The 23,343-nt window shown below is 36.3% G+C and overlaps 1 protein-coding gene across 3 annotated transcripts in view; it reads left to right on the top strand.

Annotated features, from left to right (window-relative positions):
• The window catches only part of GK (glycerol kinase), an 87,395-nt gene that overhangs the window by 2,023 nt on the left and 62,029 nt on the right, over positions 1-23,343 (top strand). For all 3 annotated transcript variants that reach the window (XM_077145437.1, XM_077145436.1, XM_077145434.1), the window contains exons 2-4: positions 10,506-10,579; positions 12,873-12,979; positions 21,467-21,544. In XM_077145437.1, the coding sequence (XP_077001552.1) occupies positions 10,506-10,579; positions 12,873-12,979; positions 21,467-21,544 (259 nt within the window). The remainder of the gene's footprint in view (positions 1-10,505; positions 10,580-12,872; positions 12,980-21,466; positions 21,545-23,343) is intronic.

Here is a 23,343-nt window from a genome sequence, read left to right as displayed (position 1 = left end):
TTAATGTCCATGGAGCCCAACAATCTTTATCCACTGCAGATTACTCCTTATCCCTCCGATTCTACTGCCCAAAAGGTGCCTTTCTACATTGATGGAGAAGGAATTTATCACCTGCATCATTTGTTCAGTGTGTAACACGAAACATGAGCCTATAGAGTTAAGTTCTGATTACTGAACTTTATATGGAACTATCTCCAATGAGTAAGCTAAGAGGCAAATTCATAAGATTCCCCATCCTGCTTATAGAATGATGTATAAATGTTGATCAATAAAGATGGTAATCGTTTTCCCCAAAGTTGACTGCTCCTTGAGTAACTTAACTATGAAAGAATGCTTCAAACTTGGGAATGGTTTAGTTGCGTTTTTCCTTTGCTTATTAAGGAAAGAGGTTCTTAAACTACTCCCAGCAAAATGCAGATAATAGATTTGCTGAATAAGTACTTCAATCCACAAGGTGATTCCCAGGGATTATTCTAGGCTTGTTGTTCCACATTGTATCTATGACTCAATAATTGCTTACCTTGAGGTACAGTGGATAGAATACAGTGGATAAGAACTGTCATAAGGAAGTTTATAAGGTTAAGGGTGTTTACATAATCTCCTGATGTTTATTCATTACATTTGCATATCTAATTTAACTTTCACAAGACCAGTAAGCTTTAAGCTTTCTTCTTTAAGCTGTCTTCTCCCTTTTGCTCTGCTAGCAATATTAGCTTTGTCCCATAAGGGGCTCCTAATATTTTTTTATTGGTATCCTTTCATCCAAGGGAAATGCCTCTCCTCCCTATAACCCCACATATGCTTCTGGAAATTCTCTTCTACCTCTAAATAGTGGCTCAACTGCCATGTCTTTATTAGAAATCCTCCTAAAACTTCTCCCCCTTTTTATACCTCCATTAATAGCATTCTATCTTGTATTATAATTGTATGCCTGCTATACATGAGGGCGGAGACCTCCCTTTTTTATCTCTAAACTTTTTTTAAATTAATTTTCAATTTTTTTTATTAAACAACATACAAATACAAACATTATTACCATATGATCATTCCATTCTACACATATAATCAGTAATTCATAGTATCATCACATAGTTGTATATTATCATGATCATTTCTTAGAACATTTGCATCAATTCAGAAAAAGAAATAAAAGAAAACAAAATTCGTGCCTGCTATATCCCTTACTCCTCCTTTCATTGATCACTAGCATTTCCATCTACTAAATTTATTTTAACATTTGTTCCCCCTATTATTTACTTTTAACCCGTATGTTTTACTCGTCTATCGAAAAGGTAGATAACAGGAGCATCAGACACAAGATTTTCACAATCACACAGTCACATTGCGAAAGCTATTTCATTATACAATCATCTTCAAGAAACGTGGCTACTGGAGCACAGCTCTACATTTTCAGGCACTTCCCTCAAGCCTCTCCATTACACCTTAACTAAACAGGTGGTGATATCTATATAATGCATAAGGATAGCCTCCAGGATAACCTCTTGCCTCTGTTTGGAATCTCTCAGCCATTGACACTTTGTCTTATTTCACTCTTCCCCCTTTTGGTCAAGAAGGTTTTCTCAATCCCTTGGTGCTGAGTCCCAGCTCATTCTAGGATTTCTGTCCCACGTTGCCAGGAAGGTTTACACCCCTGGGAGTCATGGCCCACATAGAGAAGGGGAGAGCAGTGAGTTTGCTTGTGGTGTGGCTGAGAGAGAGAGGCCACATCTGAGCAACCGAAGAGGTTCTCTGGGGTTGACTCTTAGGCCTAATTTTGAGTAGGTTTAGCATATCCTTTGCGGGGTTAAGTTTCATATGAACAAACCCCAAGATTGAGGGCTCGGCCTATTGCTTTGGTTGAGGGACCTCCTTTTAAGTCTTGTTCATCTTTACATCCCTTAAAACACTTGATCAACACAAAAAATGAACATGTGTTTTGTTTTCCCAGAGCAGTTTAGTTATATGCTTATTGAATAGATTTTATTTCTCTCTAATAAGTCAACTGAATTTTAACCCTGGTTAAAAGTTATCTTACCTTGTCAAAAAGTTTTTTGAAACTTTCTGACCTAGATAGGTTTGATTACTTGGCTTTGATTTTCGTTGTAGACCTGCAGTCTTAGAATATGTTCATGTCTTTTTCACATTGTCAAAACAATTTATCTTAGGATCCTATGCAAATGCTTTATACTAAAGGGAATTGCTCAACTTGTCTGATAGGAAAGTGAACTGGGGTTGGCATATGGTTACTCATATTGTAGAGTAGGAACTTCTTGGAAAGAGAATTAGTGTAACAGGTTTTAAGGAGGGGCCACTTCTTTATAAGACAAAAGTTTCAGCTTAAACAATCAACTTCCTTCTTTAATTTGGTAACTTACTTTTTTTCTCTTAAGTTGGAGATTAAACAAACCAAGGCTTGAAATAAGTTATGACTTGAATTGTGTCAAGAATGCCATTGAGGACTTTTTCCTCATTCTCATTTAATCCTCATAACTCTGATGTGTAGGTGGTATTAAGCTCCTGTTACACAGATGATGTGACTGAGGCTGAAGATTGTGCCCTAGACGGCACAGTAATTAGTGGAACCAGGATTCAAGTCCAAGTCTATTGTGCTCTGAAGCCTGTCCTCTTAACTACTGCCTTCTGCTCCCCACCTGTCTGAAGTACTTTTAATGGGTGATGGGATGATGAGGAAGGCCACATGCCCACCTATCAGTCATCAGTTCTGGTTGCCATTACAACTGAATCTTCCTCAAGTAGGATATACTTGCAAATTGGTTTTGCAATATGTAAAAATGTTGCCTTTGAATAAGTCCTGCTGGTTATGATCATCTCCTGACTCTGATTCAGTTGGGTCCTGGGCAGGGCTCAGTTACAGTCACAGTGGGTAGTGGTTGCGTAACGATTTTGTTCCAACAGCCATTATATATGAATGACTACAATTGTAGTTCCGTGCTTGTTTTGGCAGGAAACATTGCCTTGACTTTAGTTGTCTCATCATACTTAGAGATCTCCTAAGACTTATGGATGGATTTTCTCTTTCTTTCATTTATTTATTCAACACTTATTTATTTAAGCACCTTTTATGGAGCAGGAACCAATGAACAGTGAATTTGGCAAAACTAATTTGTCTCATAGCTAGAATGAGGCCACTCTTTTGTGATAACTGTAGTTGTGATTCTTTGCCCTCCCCCCACACACATACACACTGAATTTGCTTGTTTTCTTGCCTATCACATTATACAAGTCGGCATGTACACGTTCTCATCAGAAAGCTGCCACCCTCTCTTGTCCTCCTTCCTCTTACAAGCATTGTTTTCTTTCGATTTTGAGCTCCCTGAGGGACACAGCAACTTTTTGTCCCCAAAGCATAAGACAGCATCTGGCATATAGTGGGTGCTCATTACATGAATAGACATCAGCAGAGAGGGGTTTCAGGGCTCAGATGTGTTGACTGGAACTCTTGGATTAGAAAAAGAACCTTAGATTAGAAGGTTCCTACCTTCTAGGTTATACTTGGAAGGGTTTGGAAAAAGTTGAATTTGATTTCTATAGCTGTGTAGCTATATGTATATGCTATTTAATATAATTTCATTTTTAGAAAAAATATAATGCCATTTGCTATTTTTTTCCTTGTGGCTTGTGGAAAGATGTTATTATGCCATTTCTGGTCAAATTTGCAACTGAACATATTTGCAGTTAGTATATTTATTTTAGGTCATTCAAATGTATAGGATCATAGTGCTCTAAAGAGGGAGTTTGAATTCCTGAATAATGTCTTATCACAAAGTAAAGTTGAGTGTGGCTTAAAAGCGTAGCCTACTGGGGAAATCACATGGGGAGGGAAATGAATGTGCATGTTTATGATGGCTGAATTAATCATAGGATGAGTGAGGCAAGACTACAGGGATAGTTACTTAGTAAGGAGAGTATCTCACCTACGTTATTCTCTTTTTTAAAGAGGGAAAATCCCTGCATTATTTCAGCTGCTATTTTTTGAATAGTCTTTTTATAAAAGCAATTTTCTTTGTTTCTTCAGCTTTTAACTACTTTCCTCCCCAAAATTTGGAATTAAGTCATGATTTAAGCCTAGAGATGAATGTAGAACTGGTGGCTTCTAACTCTAATTCTACTACTTATAGTAATAATAATAACTAGTGGTAGTAGTAGCATCTTTTGGGTGTATACTGTGTTCCTGCACTATGCTAAACTCTTTTCCTACATTAACTTTCCTTGTGTCTTCAGTTTCTAACTGTAGTACCTTCACACACATAAAAAAAGGGTATGAGGCACAATTTGGGCTTAGAGAAGAATATTGAGCTCTATATATAATATAGATGACTATAGAACCCCCCAGGTCATTTCTAATCCTAAATTCTATCACTTATTGGTGGGTGGAGGTGATAGTGGTAAGAGCAGTAGTAGTAAACTAGTAGCAAGTAGTAGCAGCAGCAGCAGTTGTGGCAACATCTTTTGGATACATATTGTGTGCGTGCTCTGAGCTGAATACATTTTATATTTTATACCATCCTTTTTCAGATAGAAAAGCCAAGGCTCAGGAAAGTCAAGATACTAACAAAGTTACACATCTTGTATGTCCAGGGCTGGGTCTTGAATCCCCCAACTTTGTGTGCCTCCAAGGCCTGTGCTCTTTGCCTCTACTCTACACAAAGCTTGAAGTCCTCATTTGTCTTTCTGTTCCACACGAAATCCTGAGACTTGATCTCTTTCTTTAAGCTTATGACCTAAAATAAACAGCTGACTGCATCTTCACATAGGTGCCTGAGCAGTACCTCAAATGCCCAATGACCAAAATGAAATTTGACATCTTGTTACCCCTTCCCTGACCAAAACCACTGCTCTTACCCTATTTCTTTATAAACACTGCTTAGCCCATTGTCCTAACTTGTAACCTGTCATCCTGGACAGACCCCTCCTTTTCCCTCACTCTTCCTCATCTAATCCTTTGACAAATCTAAATGCTTATACTTCCTAAATTAAAAATCCCTCAACACATGTTCTTCTCTCAATCCTCACTGCTGCTGCCCTCCTACTGGAGCCCTCTGTGTCTCTCACTTGCATCCCTGCAGACACATCACAGCTGCTGTCCCTGCCTTAGCCTGGCCTCTCTCTAATCCACTCTCAGCAGTAGTCTGCACCCTACACCCTTCTCCCACCCATTCCCTGGCCCAGCCAGGCTCATTTCTATTCAACCTTCAGTCTTGGTTGAAAAGACTGCTTCTGAAAGCCTTTCTGTGATCCTCCCAAATCTGAAGTAGGTGTCCTTTCTCCTTTTCATAGCACTTGCTGCCCTACATTATAAAACTTTGTATTTGCTGCCACTTGATGGTTGAAAAATCATGATCAATATTAGTATGATTTTGTAGTAGAAAAGCACTGATTTGTCAGTATCATCTAATCTCTTGGCGCTCATTTTGTACAACTGAGAGCATTACATTAGGAACACAGGTTTTGGTAGTGTTTATTGTGGGTTTTTTTGTTTTGTTTTGTTTTGCTTTGAAATGCCAGTTTTTAAATCCTTTTATGGAAGCTGAAGTCAATAAAACTTGAAATCTGATGTAGGGTGCAATCTTGAGACTCAGCTGGAACTCCCCACCCACTTTCCCCAAAACTGAGAATTCTGGAGCATCAGGGAGCACTTTTTGAAAAAACTCAGCCAAAGCATTTCATTTCTAAGATCTTCTCTAGCTTCCATAGAATCATAATGTCTTAAAATATTCATTTAAATTTCTTAAAGATCATATATTCTGTGCTCTCATGCATCCGAAGTTGTAACTGACCTTTTAAGTTTGGTGAATTTCAACCTTGGAAAGGGGGGAGAAAAGATGAGGAGCATATGTAATTCTGTCATTTCTCCATTGCCTTAAATGATTTTTAAACAAATGACCGTACTAGACATTTTATAAAGCAAACCATACAGCCACTTCTATTTTTAATTCACAATGTCTTTTTTCCTTTTAACTCATTTTGAAATGTTTTCACCTTATAGGACATTTACAAAAATAATACAAACAAGGGTGGTGCGACAGTGGCTCAGTGACAGAATTGTTGTCTGCCATGTCGGAGACCTGGTTCGTTTCATAGAACCTGACCATGCCAAAATAATAATAGTAATAATACAAACACCATATAGAAAACTCTAACATATCCCAATTTTCCCAGTTACACCAATTTTAATGTTTTGCCATGTTTGTTCTAGCATTCCATCTATTTATCCATCTATTTCTCTACCTATCTATTCTTCTGTTAATGCCTACTTTCATATCGATTTGATTTTGTTGTATTGTACCATTTTGAGCCCCTTCACATTTCTTTTGGAATGTATTTTTCAGATATTTGCTTTCTGGTTACCATAGGGTTAAAATTTAACATCCTAAATCTATGACAGTCTTTTTTTGGGGTGGGGGGGATGGGCATGGGCAGGCACCGGGAGTCAAACCCAGGTCTCCAGCATGGCCGGCGAAAATTCTGCCACTGCGCCACCATTGCCTGCCCTGACAATCATTTTTTATTTTATACAACTTCAATAGCATACGCATCCACTGTTATTATACTCCTCTATCACTGTACCTTTTTTTGTACTTGTTACAAATTTTATCTTTGCACATTGTATGTCCAAAATCGTAGATTTATCACTACTTTTCATGTGTTTTCAGTTCAGCAACAGTAATAAATAAGAAATTACCTATATGGTTACTTTCACTGGAGGTCTTTATTTTTTTTATGCTGCTTTGATCCACTGTCCCCAGTCCTTTCAGTCTGAAGAACTTCCTTTAACATTGCTAGCAGGTAAGGTGTATTGGTTAAGAACTCCCTCAGTTTTTATATTTCTGGAAATGTCAATCTCTTATTTTTGAAATATTCTTGGTTGGCAATTGTGGTATGAAATTTAAATTTCTTTCTTTTTACATATTTTTGTTGCGGTATCTTCATACGCCATACAGTCCATCCAAAGTATACAATCAGTGGTATCGTCACATAGTTGTGTATTCATCACCATGATCATTTTTAGAGCATTTGCATCAAATTCAGAAAAAAAAAAAACCCGTACATTCCATACCCCTTATCTCTCCCTCTCATTGACCACTAGTATTCTAATCTACCCAATTTTTTTTACCCCTTATCTCCCTCCCCCTTATTTATTTATTGTCCTTAGTTTTTTAACCCATCTGTCCAAACCCTGGGTAAAGGGAGTGTCAGCCACAAGGTTTTCACAATCACAGGGTCACATTGTAAAAGCTGTGTTTATACAATCGTATTCAAGAATCAAGTCTACTGGAATACAGTTCAACAATTTCAGCTATTTCCTTCTAGCCACTCCAATATGCCATAAACTAAAAAGGGATATCTATATAATGCATAAGAATAACCTCCAGGATAACTTCTGGACTCTTTGAAATCTCTCAGCACTGCCTTCTTTCTTGTCTGCATGATCTTTGATAAGAAATCAGCTCTTAAATCTTATTGGTATTCCCTTGTACATAACTCATTGCCTTTCCCTTTCAGCTTTCAGAACTCTTTCCTTGTCCTTGGCATTGGGCAGTTTGATTACTGTATGTCTGGACATGATTCCCTTTGAATTTATCCTGTTTTGGATTTGTTCAGCTTCTTGAACGTCCATTTAATATTTTTTGTTAAATCCTTTAGCTCTTCCTCCATTTTCCTTTATCTATTTGAGCATAATTTGGATCATTTTTTTTAAATCTTTGTCCAGTGAGTCTAAAGTTTGGTACTATTCCTTTTTTTTCAAATGCAGTTTATTGAGATATATAGCACATACCATGCAAACCACTGGTCGTATTAATTCCTCCTCCCACTCCTCCCTGGATGCTGACAATGTTCTACTAGACTTCTAGAGTTTTAAAATAGTTGATTCCTCAGACAGTTTCCTACAGTTCCTACCAGATCAGTAGTTCTTTTGGTGGAGGAACTGATTCCTGGAGCTTCCTACTCCCGTCTTCCCACAATCACTTAGACCCTGTCACTTTTAAGTTGCTGTTTTCGTGATTCGGCACTCACCCTGTTACTGCAGTTCTTTAACTGATTCTTGGAGTTTTAAGAAAGCTATTTCTGCCACTTCTGCTCATTGTTTAAAGTTTCTGTTGGGGGACAGAACCCTGAAGAGTCTCACCACCGTGTTGACTGGGGTGAGCTGACAATGGTTTTTGAAGTCTACTTGAGAAGAACAGACAAGCATCCTTGCTCCTGGTTGTGTTCTCATGTAGAGTTCGTTACTCTCCAGCTTCTGCATTCTAGTGGAAATATCATTAACCTTTGTACATTTGTCCATCTGCAAACAGATGGACAGCCAAGGGGTTCATTATGATTCTTCACATGAACCTAGATATGTGAGAAGAACTACTATAAAGCCTAATTACCAATTTGATAGCCACTAGCTATATATGGCTACTGATGACTTGAAATATGGGTAGTCAAAATTGAGATGAACTGTAAGTGTAAAATATATACCAGATTTCAAAGATTTAGTGACAAAATGTAAATTATCTAAAATAATTTTTCATATTAGGCACATGTTGAAATAGCATTTTAGACATATTGGGTTAAGATAATGTGTTATTAAAATTAATTTTTCTGGTTTCTTTATGTAAGAATTAAAATTTCATATGTGACTTACATTTTTGGCTTTTATTATATTAATATTGGACAATAGTGTCCTAGAAAGTTGCAGATTCCAGAAATATTAAAACTAAAAAATGTCCCACAAACTTGGGAGTGGTGCACAGGGTTAGATCCTAAACACTTCAAGCTGGTATTAATCTTCTAAGATTCACAACTCCAAGGAAGGGGGCAGGGTCCATGCTTCATTCTGTTTTGTCTAAATGCTGAGTGATTAGATTGTGCTAGTGAAACGTGCTGATACTTAACTTCATGAGGGTCTAATATAGAATATAAAATTTACCAAAATTCTTCCTTTTTCTGTGGCACTTGCCTATTTTGGCCTATAAATTAATTTCTTTTAGCATTGAGGATCCTGGAGATAGCCTGGTTAAAACTAGATGATGGAAGAGGGATAAAACCCCATCTACAGCCTCAGTGGTTTGCTACTGAGGTCGTTATGAATCTAGCTGGCAGAAAGGGGCATCTTCTTTCTTGACCCCAGAGTCCTTTGAGAATTTGAGAGTAGACCCCTGAGATAGCTGTAATATGAGCAACATAATGCTACTGTGATTTCCTATTAAGAATTTTTCTGCCACATAACAGTTTCTCATTTCATTTGGTAATTTTTCTCTTAATAGATATCTGATAGATGATATTTCTGACATTCAACAAATATTTATTGAGCATTGCCTATGTACCAGGCACTATTTTAGTCCCTAGGGATACCTCTGCAACTATAACAGGACAAAGGTCCCCGATCTGATGGAGCCAACTTCCTAGAAACATACCCTAATGCTAAGTTGTAAATTGCTGGGCTATGACATGGGGTTCTGCCAAGTGCCTTTCATTTATGATGTGTCAAGTTAATCTTTGACTCTGAAGATATTTTATCTCCTCAAAGGACTTGAATATGCCATTTGCTTTCATTATGTTTATCATTTCCTCCAGAAAAGGAGGGGTGGGGTGAGGTGGAGGCAACTCACCGTGGTATGATTACTTACTCTTTTTTTAGTCTACATTGAGCAGGTAATTTTCTTCCACAGGAAACCTAGGCACGGAATTCCTTTCTTAACTAATTGGAAGTGACTTTACTGTTGCAATTACAATGATTTTGGAAGTTAATTTTAATTAAAATATGGATTCTTACTCTCAGAGTAAGTGCTTTGCTGAAAGGTGGAAAACAGGATATATATGAAAAAAGATTGCTAAATTTTAAAAGGTGTTGTTTTAGAGTTAAGATTATGGAGAATCATACAGCCCTTAGCTTTCATCCATTGGTTTTAATGTAAAACATTAAAGGGTCAATAACTTATGACAAGAATGTCACAGAGACCAATCAGCTGGTTGGCCAGGGTACAATTCTTCCAGCTGCTGATAAAGTTCTATTTACTTCTGCCTATAAGCTCTAGAGGCATTGCTGCACTTCCTTCCAAGGAATTTACTCAGTAAACTTCCTTGTCTGAGCATCTACAGCCTTTTGATCTTTACATCCCAGATAAGTGAGGAATGGAGCCTTAGGCTATCCCTGTCAGCATTTTGCCAAATTTTTTACTCTTAGTTTTCCTTTCCCCTATTAGTTGGTCAACCCATTAATTTTCACACACCTGGAGCCTTTTGGTTTCTTTTTAGGGAATTGCCTCAATTTGGCTTAATATTCATTAGGTTTTTATTTTTCTAAAGAGAGGTTTTATTTTTGATGGTACCTTATAACTTTTATGATTTTGTCTGAAGAGAAAGAACGTTCTGTGTGGCATTTCATTGGATTGGACTTTTCTATCAGTGAATAAGAACTTCAGTTGCTGAATAATTTTTAAACATTTTTCATATCTACCTGCATTTTTATCCTAATATTGCAATGTGTTTTTCAGGTTTTTAATTCAAAAACAGCTGAACTACTTAGCCATCATCAAGTGGAAATAAAACAAGAGTTTCCAAAAGAAGGGTATGTTTCCTAATTTAATATGTAAAGACACATCATGTTTATTTGCTTCATCTCACCCCACCTACCCTGTGGATTTGTAAAATAAACTTGACAAAACACTCTCCCCAGAAGACTTGAGGAATAGGTTTTAGGCACAAAAAAAAGCAATAACTTTGCTGAGTAAAAACACCTGTGGATAATTTATGGCTTCAGAATTCACTGGCAAAAAAGGGAAGTGATTATAAAGTAATAAGCAGAGGATTATTAAATATCAGAAATTCTATATTAACTTTAAAGTCATTTTAATTCTGTATCCCCATCACTGCCACAATGCTGCTTTGCTGAGTTATTTTTTTAATAAAAAAAAAAAGATATTCACATAGCTTATCATTTAATACTAAACATAATCATTTGGGGGACTATTGTTCATAGGCAGTAATTTTGATAAAATATAATGTTAAGTATATTATTTAAATTTTAATAATGTTTACATATAACCTCTTTGAAAAACTCAGTTTCTTGTAAAATTAAACATATATGTGCAGTGTTACACTTCTAGGAATTTATCTAGGAGAAATGAAAGCATGTGTCCATTGAAAGACTTATGCACAAATGTTTTAAAGAAGTTTTATTCATAATAGCCCAAAACTTAAAACAATCCAAATATCTCTCATTGATAGAATAACATGGAATAGTTAGAAATTACTCAGTAATTCTTTTTAATGAACTTCTGATACAGGCAACAATATGGATGAATCTCATTGATATTATGAAGAGTGAAAAAAGCCAGACACAAAGGAGTTGTATACTATATGGTTCCGTTTATCTGAAATTCAAGAATAGTCTAGACTAATCTAGGATGATAGAAATCAGAAACGCACTTATCTGTGGGATGTGTGATTGACTTGAAATTGGCATAAAGGAACTTTCTGTGGCGATGGAAATATTTTATAACTTGTCCTGGATGTTAGGTATATACATTTATCAAAACTCAACAAATGGAGCACTTCAGATGCCTGCATTTCACAGTAAAGTTCACCTCAATTAAAAGAAGAAAAGATGCGTTACCAAATTTTAGAAAAATTTAGAAGAAACTAAGTTTTTTACATGAAAAATGCTTTCCTTTGTTTAATAATAAAAACTATTGTTATGTTGGCTGCACTAAAATGCTTGCCAAAGGCCTGGTCCCAGTGCAATTTGGAAAGAGGATATTTGGGTCTTAGAGGGATGACAATTTTGGAAGGGATTAGGTTTTTGGAAAAGAGAATTTAGAAGTAGAAATCAAAGATGAGGAAAGGGAAGCATTTAACCAGATCTGAGGTAGGCAGAGAAGTAAGGCATTTGAAATTCCCTTGCTAATTCCATATCCTAGGGCAAGATTCTTTTAGTTTCTGTAATTCCTACTTTTGGGCTTCTTCAACCATTTGTTTCTCTCAGGTTTCTCTTATCTATTATTGATCTTTCATCCTTCTGAGGTCATGGTTCCTTAACATAATTTCAGCGGATTGGGTCTAAAAACTTGGATCAATCATTTGTCTATGTGAAATATTTATTCAAAAGAGTTTAAATTATATTCTTTTAATTCCAACAAAACAAACATTTTTGGAAAAATGGCAAAAGAGATACTTATGTGACTTTTTGGAATTCCTTCTGCTTCTCTACGTACACACATACGTATGCATATATGTGTATATATATTTCCCAAGAATAATATGTATAATTATATATTAATTATCCAAGAAATATATATAGCTTTCAGTCTACTTAGAAACTAGTGAAACATGTAATCAAAAGCATCAAACCTACAGGATACAAAGAGTTAGGGAGCTAATTTCTTATTGGACTTGAAAAAATGATTTAAAAATAGGAAGGATATTTATTATCTGTGACCTGTAATTAGTGACCATCTTTAAAATGAGCAATTATTATACAAAGAATGATAAAAATGTAAGGAAGACAGGCTTTTCTTTAAATCCTTTCTTTAGAATGTCAGATATATTTTGCTTTGTCAAATTTATGAGCCAAAAAAAGACTTTAATATTTTTGTGGTCTAATGAAACATTGAGCCTTTTTTTTAACCATTTCATATTATAAGGATCGATTGATTTTTGGTATTAAGTGTATCTGTTCAATCAAAAAACATGCATATCCTCTTAAAATTTTATTGTTCACAAAGTTTTGAGTAAATTTAAACTGATTTCCTTTAAAATTTATGCATCATTCACACCCTCATAAGTGAACATTTCTAGAAAAATGATTACATTTGTATCGCTTTCTTGTAGACTAACCAAATACATTCTTTTGTTGTTCAAAGATGGGTGGAACAAGACCCTAAGGAAATTCTGCAGTCTGTCTATGAGTGTATAGAGAAAACGTGTGAAAAACTTGGACAGCTCAATATTGATATTTCCAACATAAAAGGTATTTTAATAGAATATTTTGCTCACATGGTATGATTATCTCAAGCAGAGCTATAATAATTACAAGGAAAGAAAAAACTGTGTCTACATTATATCATTCATTAATTCATCGCATAATTGAGTGCCTGTGTTGTGCCAAGTGTTTCTGTGAGAACTGGGCATGCAACATAAATGGACCAGTGGAGTCCTTATTCTTGTGGAGGTGAAACAAACCATAAGAGCAGACAAACACAAGCTGATTTCAGACAGTGCTAAGTATCATGTAGAACATCAAACCAAATGATGTGGTGGATTGTGCCTAGAAAGACTTACTCACTTTAGATTGGGTGGCCAGGGAAGACCTCTCTGAGGAGATGAACACTTTTGTCAAAATCTGAAAGGCCAAAAGGGGCCAGCCATGCACATATCTGGGGGAAGATTGTTTGAGGAAACAAAAGCAACATGTGCAAATGTCCTGAGGTGTGAATAAGCTTGCCACATTCCTGGGTCAGAAAGAAGGCCCTTGTGTCAAAAGCGAAGAAAATGGCATTAGGGGGTTGGGGGCGGGTGGATAGGAGGTTTCAGTAGGAGCTGAAATCAGGGAAGTGGGTGGGGTCTTGCCAGTGATAGGAATTTGGGTGTTATTCTTAGCATCACAGAGAGCCACTGGAAAGTTTTAAGTAGGAGGGGCAAGGAGTGACGGGATCTAATTTGCAGCTTAAAGACATCTACCTGGTTGTCATGTAGAAAATGGACTGTACGGGCATAAGTGTGGACACAGGTAGACCACTAAGGAGGCTGCTGTAAGAGAGAGAGGGTGGTGGCTTCATCAAGACAGGTAGCAGTGGAGATGGGAGAAAAGGCCAGGAATTACTGATGAATCGATGTCAGGGTAGTAGGGAGAGCCGTGGGGTGGGTGAAGGATTTGTGTGAAAGATGATCTTGGGGTTTTTGCTGGATCCACCAGATCGGTGGGGATACCTTTTACTGAGGAAAGGAAGACTAGAATAAGGAACATGTTGACATGGGGGTGGGGGGAGAGCTGAGGGTAGTGGGGTTAAGGATCAAAACACTTCACTTGTAAAATCTCTCTGAAATAATTAGAGTGCATTAGATTTTTATGGATTTCTCTGTAAATTCCTAGTAGCTTAGAATATCTCATTTTGGCTCTACATCATTTGTTCAATGAGAAAAAAACAAACCAGTCGCCCAAGATTGATATACTAAGCATAAAAGTGAAAGCATAATATGGTGGTTGCTGTCTCTTTATAGTTTAAATTTTTCACCATCTAAGGGGCTATTTCTTTTCCTCACATGTTTTCTCTATAGCTTGGTTGTGGTAGTGCCTTGATTCACGTAATCTTGGCCAAGACTTACCAGTGCTCCTGAATGAAAACCTTGATTTTTTTTCAATCTTTCCCTCTTTGCATAAATAAAAACCCACTTTAAAAAAAGAACTAAGTATTAATAGAATCATTCATTCAGCAAACCCATAAGGCTTACTGTGAGGTAGGTATGCTATGGGTTCAAAGAGGTACTAATAGTTGTGTGCAGAAAATGGAGGTCAATTCAATAATCACAAATGGAAACTTGTAACAATAATATATCTATTTCAATTGTTACAGACTTTTAAAGGAAACATGGGCAACTTGATATTTTAATAACAATTCTTAATATCATACACATATCCTATCTTCATTTTATCCCTGTTTCTAAGTTGAAGGGCTTCAAGCTTCTTTTAGAATTACATTTATCAAGTTTTAGAACACTTGTACGTCAAAGTGATCGCTAGTCATTTTATTGAGCTGTTCTCACAGTCTAAGCAGTGCAAACAAATAGTAGGCATCCAGTAGCACATTTGGTTGTCAAAATATTCTTTACCGAAGATAGCAGTAATTGAGGCTACTTAAAACCATGTTCAGAATGTGGATTCCAGGGCAATTTGCCATGGCCTTGATCACCTTCCAGGTAAGGTGATTCTGTAGCATGTTGGCCTCTGGACCCACTTGGGTCCTTTTTCTCTTGTTTTTGTGGTATATGTGAGGGTGATACATAGCTCCTGCCCAAGTATCTTGTCCTCCACTTGCACTAACTCATCTGTAAAGACACCAAACATGCAGTTCTCTTCTCTGCACTCCTGTCTTACCCAGTGTGAAACCCATACTTGAACCAGAATGACCAAGCACATTCTTCTTAAGAAATACCAGTCTATGGCCGAGGAAAAGAACATACCCCAAGCCCCTCCATACCAGGCCATTTGTGCTAAAAAAACATTTAGTCCCACATACTTTATTGAATTGGCATTGCCAAGGGCCAAGCTTTGTTTTTGCCTATATAGAACTCTCGATCACAGAACATTAAAGCTGTAAAGACTCTTCTTTCACCTAGATAAGCTCCCTCTAGCTGCAGATGGGGGAGAGGGACTTATTGCAGGTCACATTTAGTGGTGGATAACATTAAAACACAGCTCCCCCGGCTCCAAGTCCAGTGCTCTTTTTCCCAAGCCACACTGATGAGAATCACAGATACCAATTTTGATTTTCAGTTTGGTGAGTAAATTAGCTTGAGATCAATGTCATTTATAGTCTTACCTAAGAATCATTAACAGAGTTCATCACATCTGGCTGTATTTCTTTTGCAAATTCCAGTTTCATTGGCTTTAGTTATCCTTATCTGTCAGAAGGTTTGATTTTAGCTCACTGTGAACAATGCCTCCAAAATCAAAGTTCATTCCACAGCTGAACAGCACACATTAGCTGGAGACATAAGCTGCTTCTTTCCTTCTTGAGTCTGTTTGCCTAAAGGACTCCAAAGTATAAAGAATTACAATACCAGATACTCCTATTCATAAGTAGTCTAAAAGCTGAGAGCATAAAGTTCTCAGTGATTAGATTCTCTTTTATCTAACATCATTATTTCATTGTAAGAGAAAAGGGAAATGGCTCTCATCCACTCCTCTATTGCCTGCCCCTACCAAACATACTCACATTTCCATCACCTCTCACAACCGCCTTCTCAAGGGTACCATTTCCGACCATAACTTCCCAGCACAGACCACATCTTACATGCAATTGTTATAACTTGCCTCAAACACACAACTTACAGAGACTTTTCCTAAAAAGTTTGATACCACTTCCCACATGGCACTGTTAGTAGTCACAGAGCTTTCTTCTGGGGCTCTGAATGTTTTTCTTTGTGTTTTTAGGTTTTTTCCAAAAATTTGTTTCAGTTGTAAATTATGATTTTATTTTTTTGAAAGGATGTATGTCATCCATAGTTTTGCCATGCAAAGATAACAATTAACATCTTGTATCGCCAAAGTCTTTCTTTTTAAGCATATTTTCTTAACTGTGGTTATAATTTTTCACAGACAGTTTTAAGCAGAATTTAACCAGATGTTTTTTATGCAGTTTTATTGAGATATATTCACACAGCATAGAAACCATCTGAAGTATAAAATCACTGGTTCCCAGTATCATCACAGGGTTGTGCTTGTAACCCTAAGATCAAATTTAGAACATTTTCATCACTCCAGAAAAGAAAGAAAAAGAAAAAAGAAAACCCTTATAATCTCATACTCCTTATCCCCCCCATATTATTGACCCATGGTATTGATGTGGTACATTTGTTACTGTTCATGAAAGAGTATTAAAATATTACTGTTAAGGGCATTGCGACAGTGGCTCAGTGGCAGAATTCTCACCTGCCATGCCAGAGACCTGGGTTCGATTCCTGGTGCCTGCGCATGCAAAAAAAAATATATATATATATATATTTATATGTATATATATATATTACTGATAAAAAATAAAATTAAAAAGCATAGTTTGCAATATAACCAGACTTTTTGTTTTAATTTTTAATCCATGTTTTACTTATCTGTCCATAAGGTAGATAAAAGAAGCATCAGACACAAGGTTTTCACAATCACACAGTCACACTGCGAAAGCTATATCATTATACAATCATCTTCAAGAAACATGGCTACTAGAACACAGCTCTACATTTTCAGGCACTTCCCTCCAGCCTCTCTGTATAACCAGACATTTTAAATGTACCTTTTAACTTGTTTAATTTTACTAATAATACTCAGTGTAGAGAAAACACCACCTGAGAAAAGATGTAGGCGAATTGTAAACTTGCAAAATACAAAAGTAATTAATTGGGTTTTATATGTACTGATGGTTGTAATATCAATAACTAAAAGCTCTTGCAGCCAAGAAATGTATACTTTCTGCATGTAACTTTCATATTTTCCTACAGGGTGCAGACGAACTAGGGTGGAGAATTATAAAACCTGCATGTGCTATTCTGAGAAAGAGGGAATTAGAATTGGGAACCATTAAGAAAGGCATAGATACTGGGATTAGCAGTCAGAAAAGTTTTTCTTTAAAAAAGAAGTAGAGGATTTTAGGGTGAAAATGACAAGTTGGAACACTGAAAACATTCAGAAGCATTGCAGAAGGTCTGAGTGCCCTGGGGAAAAACGGGTAATAAAGATGTGTTTGTGGCTGGAAGAAAATCCATGGAAGGTAATTCACTGGACTTTGCAAGAAAATCAATTTTACTTGGAACCAAGGAATAGAATTAAGGTAGAAGGGAAAGAAGGAGTGTTCCGGACACAACCTCTTTCTTCAGTGACCAAAGGCTCCGATAGAAATACCTCTAGAATAGATTCTGACTTCAAGTTAGAATGCACCAATGAGGAAAGAGAAAATGAGGGAGATAGAAATATTGACTGAAGGATTGCAGCTAAGGGAAAACCAGGTTGTTTCTAGGAAAATTAATGTGGGGTGAGTAATAGGAGATTTTAGTTGACGTTGAGTTCATTATGATCCCACATTGTCAAGTAGCCACTAAAAGAAGTATTGCATTCACAATACTCCACTTTTGCAACCCATTCCTAAGGTCCCGCTGAGGACTCTGGCATATACTATGCCCTCAGTGCTTCTGGGAAATTCCCTTGAGTCCTGCTTCGCTCAATCCCACTCTCTACAACTGTCACTCCACTCTCCTCAATAGTAGTGATTACAATGGCAGCAACAGATAACATTTATTGAGTTCTTACTATGTTCCAGGCACTGTTTTAGTATGTAATTGGATCAGGGATTCCTCACCGTAACTCTGTAAGGAGAGAACTATTATATCTGTCTTACAGAAGTCAAAACTGAGACCCATGACCATGCTGCTAGGAGGTAGAAGAATAGGAATTTGAACCCCAGCAGTCTGGCTTCAGAGCCTGAGAGCTAGTAGATAGTACTCCAGATGTTTTTCTTTCTTTCTTTCCTTCTTTCCTTCTTTCTTTCTTTCTCTCTTTCTTTCTTTCTTTCTTTCTTTCTTTCTTTCTTTCTTTCTTTCTTTCTTTCTTTCTTTCTTTCTTTTCTTTCTTTCTCTTTTCTTTCTTTCTTTCTTTCTCCTTTCTTTCTTTCTTTCTTTCTTTTTCTTTCTTTCTTTCTTTCTTTTCTTTCTTTTCTTTCTTTCATTATTTAACATAACAGCATACAAACACAAACATTCTTACCATATGATTATTCCATTCTTGATATGTAATCAATAATATCATCACATAGTTGTATATTCATCATTATGATCATTTCTTAGAACATTTGCATCAATTCAGAAAAAGAAATAAAAATAAAAGAGAAAGAATTCATAATACCATACCCCTTACCCCCCTCGTTTCATTGATCACTAGCATTTCAATCTACTAAATTTATTTTAACATTTGTTCCCCCATTATTTATTTATTTTTAATCCATATGTTTTACTCATCTGTTGATAAGGTAGATAAAAGGAGCATCAGACACAAGGTTTTCACAATCACACAGTCACATTGCAAAAGCTGTATCATACAATCATCTTCAAGAAATATGGCTACTGGAACACAGCTCTACATTTTCAGGCAGTTCCCTCCAGCCTCTCCATTACACCTTGACTAAAAAGGTGATATCTATTGAATGCATAAGAATAACCTGCAGGAAAACCTCTCACTCTGTTTGAAATCTCTCAGCTGTTGACGCTTTATTTTGTGTTATTTCTCTCTTCCCCCTTTTGGTCAAGAAAGTTTTCTCAATCCCTTGATGCTGAGTCCCAGCTCATTCTAGCATTTCTGTCCCACATTGCCAGGAAGGTTTACACCCCTGAGAGTCATGTCCCACATAGAGAGGGGGAGGGCAGTGAGTTTCCTTGTCTTGTTGGCTGAGAGAGAGAGGCCACATCTGAGCAACAGAAGAGGTTCTCTTGGGAGTGACTCTTAGGCTTAATTTTAAGTAGGCTTAACCTATCCTTTGCAGGGTTGAGTTTCTTATGAGCAAACCCTAAGATTGGGGGCTCAGCCTACTGCTTTGGTTGTCCCCACTGCTTGTGAGAATATCAAGAATTTTCCACTTGGGGAAGTTGAATTTTCCCTCTTTCTCACCATTCCCTTAAGGGGACTTTGCAAATACTTTTTTATTCACTGTTCAAATCACCCTGGGATTTATCGGGGCATCACTCTGGACAAACCTACAAAATCATATGCCCTACTCACATGTACTTATGGTGTTCAATTACACTGTCCACACAAATTATATTAGGAAATGCACCAGTCAAAATATAAATTTTGTAGAAAATAAACGTTTTTTGCTTTAGTCTCACACATAGGTTAAAGTTTTAAAATATGAATTACCATCTATTTTCATGACCCTGCATAATTGACATTCCTTTGTTCTTCCTCATAGTGCTCCAGAGTTTCAGTCCTAGTTTTGCTTGGCCGAGTTTCAGCAGATAACCACGCCTGCTACTTCATAGAAAAAGTTGTGGTTTGAAGGCCTCAGTTTCTTAGCTTCCTTTTCCTTAATATCTGGATCACCTGCTCCCGTTCCTTTCTTTCATTACAAGGAAGCAGCAGCCTTCTGCTTTGCTCTTCTTTCACCTTTGTTGTTAATTCCATCCCCTCCTGTCACTAAAAGAATCACAGCATGTCCCATTGATTCCCACCCTCCCCCATTCTCCTTTTTCTTCATTTATTCCTCCAAATATGTTTGTCTTTGACTTAAAAAAAACAACAACACTCATTCCTTTACCCTATGTCTCTTAAGTTTCTTCAGAGTAGAATTTCAGTGCTCTTTGTATCTCTAGGAAAGGATTAAAATAAGTAAATCTAACTGGATATTATTTAGAACAAGGGAGGTGGTGGTGCCTCTCAACTCTGTGCTCGTCTGAGCTTTCCTAGAGTACTGTGTTTTATTCTGGGCATTACAGTTTGATGGACATAGACAAATAGTTTCATGCTTACAGGTGAAATGGTGAAGGGACTTTAAACCATGTCATATGGAGGCAGGGGCATTTGAAGGATATTGGATTGTTTAGCCTAGGCAGGGGAAGAAAAGAGTTGAAAGAAGACAGATCTGTGGAGGAAGGGTTCATGTTATTCTGTATATTTCCAAAGAAAATAGCTAAGACCTATAGGTGGAAGCAGCAAGGAAAAGAATTTTAGTAACAAACCTACCCAATAGAGACCATCTGCCTTGACAGAGGCAGTAAGTAATCTGGTCACTTGAAGTGCATACCTGGGATAATCACTTGATAAGGAGATTCTAGAGTAGAATCGAGCAAGAGACGTGTTGTTATCTTGACCATATGGCCTCTAAGGTCTGTCCTAATCTCAGATTCTGGAACAAGCTCGGTCTCTCAGCCCAGTGCTTTTTACCTGAGTCACAAAAATACTGATACTCAGATTCCACCCCAGGTCAGTTAAATAGGAATATTCGTGCCAGGACCTGGCCATTAGTATTTTTCAAAAGCCTCCCAGAATAACTATGTCTGAGAAGCTCTGATTTAGCTGAATCAAGCTGAATTTGAATAAGGAGAATATGGATAGTGCTTATAACATTGTAGTGATAGCACTTGATAAATAAATAAATAAATATATATATATACATATATATAGGTCAGTATAATGTAAATGCCATTGCATATTGTATTTTTACTTGGTTCAAAGTCTTATACCTAGTGACAATATTAAAATATGTGAATAAAGCTGAGTTTCTATCCAACCATATAGTGTGAGTTTGGTCAGCATGAGGAATTTTATCTGTGGCTCTTTTCTTAAGATGCATGAACACATGCATACACACAAACAGGAGGAGAGCATTCTTATAGCAATTAGTAAATAAATGCATGAGATGATCATTGGTTTGCTCAGAATGATAAATTAGGTATTATAAATTTGGGAAGTTATTGGATTCCTCTTGTAAGCCAACATTTGGGTACTGATCTGGGTCCATGTCATTGCATGCTGGTGTTGAAGCAGGAAGAATCTGTAGAACTAAAAAGAAACATTTGACATTAGGTGTTCACCTTTCCCTGGGCCACTTAAAGAAAATAAATACCACTACAGACATTCCAAATGTTTTTGCAAATTGTTATGTTTATTTGTGCCTATAAAAAAGAGAGAGAACAATTCTCCAAAAGTAATTTTCAACTTGTTTAATTTTCTGCTCCCTTCTGTTTAACTTTCTCTTTAAAGCCATTGGTGTTAGCAATCAGAGGGAAACCACTGTCGTCTGGGACAAGTTAACTGGAGAACCTCTCTACAATGCTGTGGGTAAGCTGTCATGCTTGTATGTCAAGTACTGTCAATTCTCCACTTGCAAATGTGGTGATACTAAAATGTCTTGTTTCAAAAGCATGCAGTCATGTTTCCTACAATCTGATGGGATAAGCATACTCTGCTTAGGAAATTAGTTGTTACATATTTATCGTTTTCAGATCATATTTATTCATATAATGAATTAACTCTCTCCCATGCTCTCACCTTTTCCTGATTATTTGCACTATACAAATTGGTGAGTGTTGCCAGAATTGTTGTATAATCCCTGCTTTTTCTGACATCTGAAGGAAATCTCATCTCTTCCTCCCCCCAAAATTAAAATTATGAATGTTCACAGTCATCTAAAAAGTACTTGTTCTTCCCATCTAGGAGTTTGAAAAGACTCTTCTGAAGTTATGAAAATAAAATCTCAATTTTAGCTGCTTTTAATATAAATTTGGAAAATTCAGCAAGGGTTAAAAAACTCAAAAATCTTAAACATACAGCTTTTAGTTATCTTATTTTAGCAACATTTTTAGCACAGTTGAGCACTGAATAACACAACCATTTGCTAAAGGGAAAATTGTGTTCTAAACCTACGAATCACTAAAGGGCTTCATTCCTTCAGAAAAAGCATAGCACAGTTTGTTTTTTTTAATTCATCAGCAAAGTACATACATGGATGTGGGGTGGAACATGGAGTCAGAAATTGTCAGAGATGAGATGATTTATTTTTTTATTTTACAGTTACTTTAATAGCATAGTAATTTTTTAAAATTATTTTTTTTACTTTTTTTATTTTTTATTTTTTATTAATTAACGGAAAAAAAGAAATTAACCCAACATTTAGAAATCATACCATTCTACATATGCAATCAGTAATTCTTAACATCATCACATAGATGCATGATCATCGTTTCTTAGTACATTTGCATCGGTTTAGAAGAACTAGCAACACAACAGAAAAAGATATAGAATGTTAATATAGAGAAAAGAAATAAAAGTAATAATAATAGTAAAAAAAAAAAAACCTATAGCTCAGATGCAGTTTCATTCAGTGTTTTAACATGATTACTTTACAATTAGGTATTATTGTGCTGTCCATTTTTGAGTTTTTGTATCTAGTCCTGTTGCACAGTCTGTATCCCTTCAGCTCCAATTACCCATTATCTTACCCTGTTTCTAACTCCTGCTGGACTCTGTTACCAATGACATATTCCAAGTTTATTCTCGAATGTCCGTTCACATCAGTGGGACCATACAGTATTTGTCCTTTAGTTTTTGGCTAGACTCACTCAGCATAATGTTCTCTAGGTCCATCCATGTTATTACATGCTTCATAAGTTTATCCTATCTTAAAGCTGCATAATATTCCATCGTATGTATATATTTTTTTAAATACCAAAAAACACCTAACAAACACAAACGTTCCTATTTTGATCATTCCATTCTACATATATAATCAGTAATTCACAATATCACCACATAGTTGCATATTCATCATCATGATCATTTCTTGGAACATTTGCATCTATTCAGAAAATGAAAACAGAAAAAAAATTATACATACCATACCCCTTACCCTTCCCTTTCATTGATCACTAGGATTTCAAACTAAATTTATTTTAATATAACATAGTAATTTTAGTAATGATTAGAGGAAAGTAATATTTAAGCAGAAAATTACTGAAGAGGTACATTGTAAGTAGCATGAATTCTTTGGAAATAATCTTTATAAGAGATTAAATTCTTTAATGTAATTGTTCATAAGAAAGCACTTATGTCATTTGCATCTTGTGATAAAGAAACAATGT

The sequence above is a fragment of the Tamandua tetradactyla genome, chromosome X (assembly GCF_023851605.1).
Source record: "Tamandua tetradactyla isolate mTamTet1 chromosome X, mTamTet1.pri, whole genome shotgun sequence".
Lineage (NCBI taxonomy): Eukaryota > Metazoa > Chordata > Mammalia > Pilosa > Myrmecophagidae > Tamandua > Tamandua tetradactyla.
This window is presented reverse-complemented; position numbering and strand designations above follow the sequence as displayed.